Genomic DNA, 12,959 nt, shown 5'->3' on the forward strand with positions numbered 1-12,959 from the left:
GAGGCACAGAAAACTGACCAAGAGCTTTGATGCACTCTCAAAGATCCATCAAGAGAGCTGAAGTTGAAATTAGTTGATGTGCTCAGTGCCAACACCACAATATACCGTGACCTTGACCAGACCAGGCCTTTCTTACCGATATTGTTTTGCAAGTCTACCTTTGACAACCTGCACAACTTACGTCATCCGGGCTTCACGTCAACAGTTCGCCTGCTGTCTCACTGATTTGTGCGGCTGATGATTGGAAAAGAGTGTCGGGAATGGACCTGTTATGTGTGTCAAATGCCAATGGAGGAAGATCAACCATCACGTACAGGCACCTGTTGAGAACTTTCCAATCACTAACATGTTATTTGCACACTTCCATACCGATGTCGTGGGACCATTATCTTCTTCCAATGGACAATGATACCACATTACCATCGATAGATAACATATCTGCAGAAAATATTGTGCCCGCCTCCACAGCAAGATTGATTTCTTATTTTGGCTGCCTGCTTTACATAATGACAGAGCATGGCTGACAAATCAGACCTTTTTTCTAACTCACAATGTTCTGCAGCCCAGTGCATTACAAGACCAAGAGTTACCACCCAAGCAGCAACGGTAGGACTGAGCACTGGTATCGTTTGCTCAAGGTGGCAGTCATGAGTCATGATTCAGATTAGATGTCAGCACTACCAATTATATTTCTGGTCCTCCGGATGACATAAATCTGAATTAGACACTTCATTTGCAGAACTTTTTTATGGTGAAACCTTGCACCTACCTGGAAAGTTTGTAAAAGCACAAGCATCACTATCACCCAACACCTGCAACTTTGCACTCTGACAGAGAAAATGTCACCAGACTTTGCCCCCTCAAGCTTCAGGGCATGGCACCCCCACCACCTAAGTGCATCAAGCCCTACAGACATGCACTTAATGTCATACTCTGAAACCACCGCACACTGGTACCCACAAGGTACTGCAGCGAGGAGTACACACCTTTGAGATACTGGTGATTGACCAGCTTACTACAGTCTCTATAGACAGAGTTAAATTAGTGAATGTTCCACACGATGAGTGACCACCCGATGTCCAACATTGAAACCCATCTGCACAAGCACCAACACTGGCACTACCCGTTGCAGAACTACCGTACACATACACAACAGGATCTGGACAGTGAGTACACTTCCTGACATGCTACCTGGAGGGCAATCTGCTTCCCTCAAGGGGGCCGATGTAGTGGCCAAACTGCACTTCTCTCTCAGCGTAGTGTAGTGTGGTGTCAGTTGTGTTGCGTGTGCTAATTATTGCTATGATCCAGCTGTCAAATGACTTTACTCATGACTTCCAGGAGCACTGACATCAATGGTATTTTACACTGAGCTGTCATGGAGTTTCTATATTGAAATGTGTATTCTGCTGTGCGTTCTTTCCTAACTACCATTAAATATGATTCTTCAGTTTCTCCTGGCATATATCTTGCTCTAACAGATCACGGGTGTACTTCCTTCTGCTTCGGTCTCCATAGTAAATTTGATGTTCAGACGTATGGAGTTCAGGTGTGTAAGAAAGCCTAGGAGCTTGTGCCTTCCATGGGGCCAGATTACAAAATATTGTGCCCGTTGGACACTACGGACCGGCAGTACGCCTGTGGACTGTTTGCACAAGAAATACGCCGGGAGAAACTGAAGAATCAGATCTACAGGGAGGAGATGTATCTCAGCATGAAGAAATTCGAAAAGCTTTGCCACCGAAGGAGCTGTTTTCTGAGTGCTCTTGCTTTTCTGAAGAGGTGTCGTGCCGATCAGGCTGTGCCAAACTTTGCTGAGGTCATGCATCACATCGATTTTGCAGCAACTAAGAGAATTATGAAGTGTGATACCCTCGCCATGGTTTGTGAGAGGGTACACTTTACCAGACACAGCCTTGAGTACAACTCTCAGAAACTACTTAAACTACATCTACAACTAGCCAATCATTTTAATTCCAGGACCTGGGACTGGATTGATGGTGTTAACTGGGTGACTGCCAATACTGCTCATAAGAAGGCTTCGGGACGTAAGATATCTAAATTCTTTCGTCTCTCCAGAAAACCACTGCTGAAGGCCCCACGCAAGACTGTCATCAATCTTACAGACATTGAGCTGACTGGGGAAGCCGTTTCTGTTCTGGAGACGGGACTTATTTTTGCTCCCACATCTAGGTTCACACCAGAAGTGGACATTGTCAGTGCAGTTGAACAGGTTGCTGAGCGAATGCCACCTGAAACAGCTTAAGAAGTATGTCGGGAAACCTGCCGTGCTCTGATGAGAACTAAACCAATCAAGTTGAATACTACGTGCAGGGAGAGGGCAGCCATTCGAGACCTGAGACAGAGCCCCGAGATTGTCGCCTTACTGGCTGATTAAGGCCATAAGGACTACATGGAGAAGATGCAGAGCCTGCTAAATGACGAATCTTACAGGAAGATCAATGCTGACCCCACAAAGAAGGTGAACAAGACTAGTGCTCTTCTCAAGGACGTGGATTTACCAGAGGTTGTCGGCAAGAAATTGACACCTGAAGGACCTGTACCACCAAGACTTTATGGACTCCCTAAAGTCCACCACGAAGTAGTGCCGTTATGCCCAATTGTCAGCAACATTAGGGCACCTACATATTTGCTGGCCAAATATCTGGCAGAATTACTAAGATCTTATGTGGGTAAATGCCCTCACCACGTTCGTAATTCTGTGGATTTCGTAAAACGTCTCGACAACTTCAAGCTGAAAGACTCTGATATCCTGGTAAGTTTTGACGTTTCATTATTCACCAGGGTGCCTCTTTGAGAGTCAGTTCAGCTTACTGCACAGAAATTTGATGAGAAGACGACCAACCTTTTCAGACACATTCCGACCTCCACGTATTTTCTCTTTAAAGGAGAATACAATGAACACATAAGGAGTCGCAATGGGGAGCCCACTCTCACCTATGGGGGCGAACTTCTCTATGGAGTACTTCGAGGAGGAAGCTTTGGCGTCATCCAAATGGAAACCTACTTGTTTTCTCTGTTACATGGATGACATGTTCGTGATCTGGCTGCCCCATGAGCTGGAACAACTCAAAACTGTATTCCAGAAAAATAGGTACTTGGAATGGCAGATCAGATGCGCTCTCCGCTCCACCTCTACAGTACAGCATGTGGAGACAGAACCAGTCACGGGGGAAGAGAGAGCCATTGCCTATATATCGTATATTGGCGTGCTATTGGGGAAAATAGGACGAATATTGGGGAAACACTGAGTAGGAACTGTCTTTTGCCCACCCAATAAAACACAAGCATTATTAGTAACTGTCAAAGATGATCTCGGTTTGCGGAAGGCAGTGTGGGAAGACATATTGGACAGAGAGTGCGCACCATCAAAGATCATTGCCGAGAACATCAGAGGCACACTCGACTTAGGTACCACAACAAGTCGGCAGTCACAGAGCACTGTTTGTCTGGAAATCACGAAATGGACTACCAATATACCTGGGTCTAGGCACAGACATCTAAATACTGGGACAGCGTTGTTAGAGAGGCTATCGAAATTCGTACCAGAGACGGACTCATCAACCAAGATTGTGGCTATAACCTCAGCAAGGCATGGGAAACAGCACTGAATCTAATTAAAAAGACACTCAGCAAAGAAAATGAACAGGCAAGCAGGGCGTACAAGAAAATTACACTGACACCACCACAGAGACAGAGGCCAGCGTCTCAGCGACTGAAAATGCACGGCCGCGGACCGCTGAGAGAATGCCTCGCAGGGGGATAGGGTTTAAGACAGCCACCCGCCCTCACGAGCTCAGTTCGTCCGCGCACCTGATCACGACATGTCTGATTGCTGAAATATGTTGCCCGTTGAACACTATGGACCAGGGGTACACCCGTGGACTGTTCGTACCATTAAATAGTTTTCAGTTGCAGGATAAATTTTATCTTTTTAGTAGACTGCATATAGCCAAGATATTTACCATAGTTTCTGGCAAGGAATTCCAGTCCTTAAGGAACATACGGAAAAGACAGTTCACACTTGTCAATACTCAGTTCCACGCACCTCATGCTAAGTGACAGATCTGTCAATGGTTAACTCATTACGACCACAGAGATATCCGATCCCCCTGCCATCAGTCCTATGTACATCACCTGTTTAGAGTTTCTTTAAGATTCTGTCATTGAAAAGCACAGCTGCCCTTTAGCACTACACACACTTCTGCAAATGCTTCTCCTTTCCTACCATACAACACAAACACGTCAACATCAAGGACAGGGAGTGGGAGACATTTCCAAAGGTATGAGGCAGGGAAAAAGAATGTCAGGACAATCTTACGGATTAAAAAAAAATAGTTGACATTCTCCTAAAATAAAAACATATGTATATAACATCGTAATGGTATGTTAATGTTAGTGGTAAATACGGCATACTAAATTTTGCTCTTTTAGGAACTAATTTTACCTTTGAATTGCATTTCCCATTCTCGAACAGATTCCATCTCCATCGTGTTTAGATCACTCAAGTCGTCATATTCATCTTTTGCTGAATCAACAGAAAACGTAGCAAGACCACGGGAAGCATCACGTCCTCCAAATGCTGAGTATGGACCACCTAAAATAAAGAAATAAATCTGTTTGTAACCGACTCTTATGTGACCTTTGTCACAATAAACACACTTTCTAAATAATATACGTCAACTAAATTCTGTTGCCGGGCAACTGCCAACAGCACATGAACGATCTGAGGGAGATTAATCTGTTATTGAAACAGAAGCATAGGATTAGAATTTTAGCAACAGCAAGGTAATCAGAACAATCATTAAAATGTACATCTATGCTCCACAACTTATCTTATGCTGCATAGTGGACACCTCTTCATGTACCACTACCATTCATTCACCTCCCCTCCTTTTCCCGTTATGAGTAAGGAACAAAAAGTGACTGCTGGTAAGCCTCGGTAAGCACTGTAATATGTATAATTTTAGCTTAATCTTTTTCTGAGAAATATAGGTAGGAGGAAGTGATGAGTTAGCTCACTCTTCTAGGAACACTAGGATCTTTATATCTAAAGTACAAGCATGCACACACATACGAGGATGCAATTGGCAATGGCCTGGCATAAGGAAACACAATGACAATTGAAATGGCTTGGACAAGCTATTGAAAACAAATGTCAAGATACTGGGTGTGGTAAAAGTCCAAAATTTCTTATTATGGGCACAGCTTTCGAACTTTTACCAGGAGACATTGGTAAATCTTGGGATGTACCTATACCAACTGGTAAAACTGTATTTATTTATATATAAAAAATAAAATAAAATAAAAACAGCTTAGCAATTTATTGAAATATTTTGCATTTATTGTAAATACATGTATTTTTAAACATTCTTGCAGTCCAATGTAATTATAATGAGCAATATTCCATATTAATGAAAAATGTTGTAAAAAGTTATGTTGTGAACGTTAATTTTTGTTACGACAAGGCTGACTATGGCAGCATTTCTAGTTACATAATATGGAAGACTATTTACACAAGCATTTTTTAGTTGAACACTTTAAGCAATTGCACTTTTTGAGCCCTTGTCCTCCAAGAAAAGATTGTTTGGAAACTACTTCCCATAGACTAATTTCTTCTCTTGCTACTTCTTTAATGTGGGTAAAATTTTCCCTGCTCAATGCAAATTGGTTGATATTGTACAATGACTTCAGTTTACCCGCTTTGGTACCAAGTTGATGAAATTCGTCATGCCAAATATTTATCACAATTGCTATTACAGATTTTACATCAATATTTGCCCTGTCTACAGCCAGTACTTTAATTCTTACTTTCTGTCCAACTGACGGTTTTGAAATGTTGTTATGAGTCTGCTTTCATTCTCTTTGCCTGCACTTTAAGACCTCCTCTGGCAGCTTCTTGGATCCGTTTCACTTTATTAACACTGTTGGAAGTTGCCAGTGTCTCATCACAACCATTAGCTGGTGCCGGTGTCTCATTGTTAACTGTTGTCAAATCCTGTGTATCTGGTGTTGCCTCGCCTGCTGCAGCTTTACTTTCTGCCTCCATTCCTTCTGTTCCAGTACTTGATTCACAACATCAATCCCTTGACCGTCATTTTCAATCTCTTGTGAGTCAGTGGAAGTGGTGTTTAACATTGTTTCCAAGTCGTCATCAGTGACTATATTGTTTATTAAATCATGTGGAACAACTGAGGTCATAATGTCCATTTTCATTGGGACCCCCCCCCCCCTTTATGGTGAACATCTGATCCCTTCATGATAAGCCCTATTTTTCATTGCTTGCACAAGCCTCAGCACTTTAGACTATTTTGAAGTTTCATTTGTTTCCATGCAAGTTGACAACATATTTTTGATATCTGTATTTGCTCCTTCAACTGATCCCTGAGACTGACTGTTCCTCAGCTTCCTGTAGACTATCTTTATATCACTCCACAACCCACATAAACTTTGAATTACTTGGTTACAAAACTCTCTACTATGGTCAGAATGAAGAGTGCTTGGGGCACCAAAGATGATAAAAATGTCCAAAAGATGATATGCTGTCCATCAGCCCTTTTCAAAGTTAGTGTGGGGAGGATAACAAATTTTGTCAAATGATCTTGGATACAAGTGTGAACTTCGACTTATTGTCTGGGTTTGCCTGCATGTCGATAAAGCCAATTTGGCATCATGAATTCATTTCACTGGGTATGAGAGCTTTCACTACAACATCCCTTTTCAATGCTTTTTGCTTTTTCCGACAGTTCACATAATCTCAAATAAGTAACAACTGATTCAAGTCACATTCTTGTACTTACAATTCAGTTCCACAATCATCCATGTTCGGCCGCCATGGCCTATAGCGATGTGGGTCTCATGTCATATGTTAAACAGTTCATCAAAACAAATGTAATAATGAATTTCTTCTTTTCTAGCAGACATCGGTGCTATGAGTTTCTGTTCACCTCCGTTGCTGAGAACATCATATCGCTTCAAACATCTGTAGTGAACTGATTTCTTATTGGAAACGATTTTTGCATTTGCCACTTAACAGAATATTAATATTATACTGCTCAGCAGTTACATAAAAATTGTTGACCTCTCCTTAGTCATTGATTCACTTAAAAGTTTGTAAAATCTTTTACGCATAATGTCACTCATTCTTATGCAAAGCTGAAGAAGAAACAACTAAAACAAGTTGCAAAGATGACTGTACACAGGATGCTTGACACTGACAAACTACGTAGCAGTGAGTGGACTGAGGACTCATACTTGCCAACAAAAAACTTATCTGAACACAAAATCAGCAACAATGAAACCTGTCTGAACCGGAGGCGGGAGTTTTCGATCCAGCTTTTACCAGTTTGCATTGGTAAACCCTTAAATCTACCAATGTCTCTTGGCAAAAGTTCAAAATCTATGCACATAATGAGAAATTTCGGACTTTTACCATGCTGCGGTGGTAAATCTTAGATTTCTCCAGTTAATTCTAGGATTTACCAATCCAATTATCTTATTTTTACAGTTTTTTAAACATAAACCACAGTACCTTGCAACAAATGGATTATGTAGCTTTATACTGGCAAAGGGTGTTGGCACAACACCCAGAAGCACATCATTAGTGGAAAGAAATGTTATATCATAAGAAGGAAGACAAAGCAGAATTGCTTGTGAGGAAATAACTGAATTTCATAATAGTTGGAATTAAAGTCTCTAGACATTCTTATAAAAATAGAAGATAATGTACCAGTGAAAAAACAAGGACATCTAAGCAATTGCATTTCACTGTGAAACTGACACTGCATTATTCAGCTTTGGCACATGATAGTAGACAGTGTAATAAATTCAGCTATGTAGAAGATCTGTCCAATTCGCATATATATATAGATGATGAGACTTACCAAACAAAAGCGCTGGCAGGTCGATAGACACACAAACAAACACAAACATACACACAAAATCTAGCTTTACAAATGTCTGCTTGTGTCTGTGTATATGAGGATGGATATGTGTGTGTGTGCGCGAGTGTATACCAGTCCTTTTTTCCCCCTTTTTTCCCCCTAAGGTAAGTCTTTCCGCTCCCGGGATTGGAATGACTCCTTACCCTCTCCCTTAAAACCCAAATCCTTTTGTCTTTCCCTCTCCTTCCCTCTTTCCTGACGAGGCAACCATTGGTTGCAAAAGCTAGATTTTGTGTGTATGTTTGTGTGTCTATCGACCTGCCAGCGCTTTTGTATATATGACGACTTCCCAATTTTCCTTTATGTGAGAACACTGATTAGAAATTCTAGATTCTAATATTTTACCATTTGTGTTGCTTTTACATAATCTTTCATTGGTTGTGTCAATAATAGGACGTATTGTGTTATATTGTGAAATTCCGATATCTGCGAGTGCTGCAAAAAATTCACATTATTATCAACTGTAGGCCTAAGGTTAAATTGTGATTTTTTTAGAAGCTTTTGACAACAGTATCCTCAGCCAGCAACAACCGTTCCCTACTTTCATTGTAGAATTACATGGCACAGAGGTACATCTCTGGGACTTTTTGGGCACTTACAAAGGTATATTTTTGGAAATTTTCATAAGTTACGAGTGTAGTGGATAACTTATTTCACAGTACATCAGAATTTAATATTTACAGTTACTGCCAAAGAATACTTCACCCCTAATCTGAGAATTTTTGAAGTTACAATTGTTGTGTAAGCTATTTCAGGTAGTAAATTGACGTTTGCGATTAAATTACAGTAATACATAACCGACATAACACGTTACATCTAGTTCCATCTAATGCCTCCACTCCACAGCAGTGTATATTATCAGCATTTACCACAAATTAATGATGGTTTAGAGTTTGTTAATAACTATAGCCTCAAAATGTTAGTAACTTTTATCACAAGTTTTTCCGTTGCCTTGATAGAAGCTTGTTTTGTGTACTAATTGCTGGTGTTTTTGTTGAAGGGAGTCTGAATATTTTTAGCTTGATAGATTAAAAGAGAAGCAGTAGGTTTATTCTAAAGTTATTTGTTTACTATCCTGTAAATCATTACAACAGCCACATTGCAGCCTCAATGGAATACTGTTCTCGAACATGGGACGAGTCAGATGACTTTCATAAGCAGCAGGGAACTGGCCTGACTACTGTCAAATGATTGGAAGCTGTTACGAATTGGTTTTTCAGGAGAGCTTCCAAGGGTGGTGTACCACAGATACCAAAGTTAACAAAAGTACTACTTACAGGAAGTATGGGATCTATCACTTCTCGTTCACTGGACTTGAGTGGCATGTTGGTGGTGAGGCTAGGAGTCCTGTACAGAGGAAACAAGAACCAAGGAGAACACAAGAGTGTTTTACTAACCACCCTAATCAACAAGTTCGATGTGCTGACTTTCACTGAAACTGGGCCAGTGAAACTTTACTTCTTGGGAAAGTTGCTGTGTCCTATGTGAAGAGGCGGCAAATGAAAAAGGGCAGAGTCTACTAATTCTCAGCAGGTCAAAGGCGGCATTGGGACAGCCACTGAAGAAACAGGGTGCAATCAATAGCAGATCATGGAGCATGTTGGAACAGCCGATACCTGTCGTATGGGGTCCAAGGTCATACCTGGATCATTCCAGCGACTGGCAGAGAAGGCTGAGAAAACCAGCCTTGTGCACAAAGCTCATAATTAGTAACATTGTCCTCAGAACTGGCTGAACTCTTAGTGCTGAGTTGAGTGGAAGGACTGAACCAGATACTTCAAACTTTCTGTCATAATATACACTGCGACTTCCTGGATTTGAGCCATAGGGTTGAGAAGTGTAGGATCCCCTTAAATGAGTCAGGTCTGCACCAAAGATCAGACATTGCTATCCAGGTAGCTGACAGTGCGTGGGGGATGTAGACACTCCATCCAATCCAGATAACAGCTGTAGGTGACCTGGAAGTGCCAGTTTAGGATTCAAAGAAATGCACCCTACAGGGAAGAGTATTAAAATGCAAGTGTAACTGCCAATGCATTCACAACAAATGCCAGAGTTTGATGTGCTCTCATCATACCAGATACAGGAAGCTGATTAAAATCCTAAATAGCAATGACATATTAGGGGAAATTTTAAGTGTGTACTGAATGGAGGTGGTGTATTTTACACAGTAGATGAACTGAAATGCACCGAAAGACTGACTGACGGGATGACAAGGTGAGGAATGAGCATAAACTTATCAGATCTATCTGCCACCAGACTCGCCTACATATATAACCAAAACTTTAGAGCAAACCTCAGTTCACTTGTACGTAAGTTTCCCAATCACAATGTCATCACTGGATGAAACTTTAAGCAGCAAACAATCAACTGGGAGAATTACTGTCTTAAAGTGGTGGAACTGACAAGACAAGCTTTGAAACATTGTAAAATGTTTTGTCTGAGAACTACCTAGAACAAAATGCTTAAAAGCCCACTTATTATGGAAATATACTGGACCTAATAGCAACAGACAGACCTGACTTTGGAACTTTGTTGTTAGCTTTGTTGGAGAAAAGTCTAACTGTAACTCATCTCTGGCTTACTTTTGGGAGTAATTGTTAGCATACAAGTAACACAGAAAATTGTTTTGTGATTATTTGAGAGTGAAGAATACATACGAAAATGAGTCCAACTGGTGTTTCATTTTAAAGAAGTTACATTTAAAACCTGTTTATGTCATTCTGAGTACAAGACAGAAGTGATGACTTTACTGAATGAAGGAATTATGCCATTACTGGCAAAATAACACCCCATTTCTTTTCAGAAGAATGAGTGACAACAAATACGGTCTCTAACAGAATGATCAGTATTGTTCTCAATGACTTTTCTTGACATTCGGTGGTAACGAAAGTTCAAGGATCCGTGTCCCGCAAGTAACTTTAATCACTTCTCTGTCTGGAAACTCCTAAACAGCATTTTTTCTTAACTTAATTTCGTCAATCATTTGTCAAAGTTTCAATTATAGACAAGACATAGGGTTCCATTAGAGTGCGCACCAGTTGTTTGTCATTTGCTCCAACCCACTGCAGCTGCCTAAAACTTGACAGCAAAGTAATGTACAGCGAAGTGACAACCAGAGCCCTCATTCATTCACAGGATGAGGAAGGCAAGGGAAGAGGGCGGGGGGGGGGGGGGGGGGGGGGGCACATCAGCTCACCGAGTTTTGAAATCTTGTTTGAGAACATATGCTGTTATACATGAAAAATAGAAAGTAATACTGGTATGTAATATGTCAAACTCTTGCACATGTACACTCAATATTATTTGAACAATGTTCTCCCACTGGTACTCTGTATCTATATACACGTCTCAAAATCAAAATTAATAAAACCAAGGAGCCGGAGAATAACTATGAAATGAAGTTTATGATTTTAGATTTAAGCATACCAATCACACTGAGGAATATTGCATCTCCTGTAAATGTACTCCACCTTAACAGTGCCAGATTTGGTTTGGTTAATTTGGGGGAGGGGACCAAACAGTGAGGTCATATAGGCTTTATTGAAAATAACTCTTACTGTTAAGTTGAAAGACCAATGATACCAATGGACATACAAATCTTGCACTGTATGTTCTGTTACAATTTATCTAAAAACTACTGAGGGGGGAAAAAGAATAGTGTTTTTGGGCCAAACGTAACATAAAACAGCCCACAAAATTTGAAAATTGCGATAGAGTTCACAGAATAAATGTTTACACATGCTACAAAAACCCACTATTTTATTGATGGATGTACAAGCCACTATAAAAAAACTATACCTAGATCAAGCATTGGAAAATCCCTGGTGGAATGAACAATATTATGAAAATGATAGTTGCTACTCACCATATAACAGAGATGCTGAGTTTCAGATAGGCACAATAAAAAGACTGCAGGAAAGTGGGCTTTCAGCCAACACGGAGACCCAAGTAAAAAAACCAACACACACACACACACACACACACACACACACACACACACACACACACACACACACACACACACACTACACAAAATGCAACTAACCATGAAAAAACAGACACTACAAAGGAACCAGATAAAAGGCTAGCTAGAAAAGGAAATCTATAAAGACCTCTACTCCACAAGTCAAATAGCATTTGAGTCGGATTCGTTTCAGTTATGTAATGTTAACACCATTAAATTTTAATTTGGAAAAGCCTGTATATTAGCCATGTTCAGACCTTGTGGAACATTTTGAAGGCCTCAAAGAACTAGAAGTTTCCACAACTTAATACCATTACATCGTTGGAAGCCAGTTGCCTAAGTAACAATGTGGAACCTTCTGTAATTTTAAGGAATAAACTGAAATCTCATGTGATAGAAGAAAATACCAACCCATCTCACTACATAGCTTGAAAATACTGCAATCTATGGTACTTTTGAATTGTCATAGAAATGTATACAACAGAACACAATGTAACTGTTCAATTTATGTAGGTTCATAACCAACACTCCATTGCTCCAAACAATAGGTTATTTGCTCAGTGCCAATACCTCTTATTCTTGGTATCTGAACATTCTAAAACTGCAAGTGGAAGAAAATTGAATATTCATTCAGAAAAAATATTGCTTTTAATTATTTTCATTTTACAATGTGCAGTTAAAAACAAAAGTTTTGTTACTGTAATTCCGGCCACTGAAGATAAGTTTGTTTAATTCTTTAATTACTTAAAATTTCAGTTTTGATAGGCATATGTTCCATGACTTATGACATAGCCTGTTGTCATCTGTTCCTGGGTTTTTAAACAACATATCTATTATACTAAAATGATAACAACAACAACTCTGAAACACAAACCAATAATGTATTTTTACAAATGTCTGAACAACAGATTTTGTAATATGACTGAATGAAAACTGATTTACAGTTTTCAAAATAGCAGGTAAAATACTATAAAATAGCAAAAATCCCAGCACATTTATTTTCCAGGTGGCAGTCTGAGAGGTACCCC

General features: G+C 40.1%; 1 protein-coding gene across 1 annotated transcript in view; it reads right to left on the minus strand.

Annotated features, from left to right (window-relative positions):
• Window positions 1–12,959, minus strand: part of LOC126177102 (membrane-associated progesterone receptor component 1) — a 47,241-nt gene that overhangs the window by 19,309 nt on the left and 14,973 nt on the right. The window contains exon 2 of the mRNA XM_049924362.1: window positions 4,469–4,618. Coding sequence (XP_049780319.1) covers window positions 4,469–4,618 — 150 coding nt within the window. The remainder of the gene's footprint in view (window positions 1–4,468; window positions 4,619–12,959) is intronic.

Source organism: Schistocerca cancellata, chromosome 3 (genome assembly GCF_023864275.1).
Source record: "Schistocerca cancellata isolate TAMUIC-IGC-003103 chromosome 3, iqSchCanc2.1, whole genome shotgun sequence".
NCBI lineage: Eukaryota > Metazoa > Arthropoda > Insecta > Orthoptera > Acrididae > Schistocerca > Schistocerca cancellata.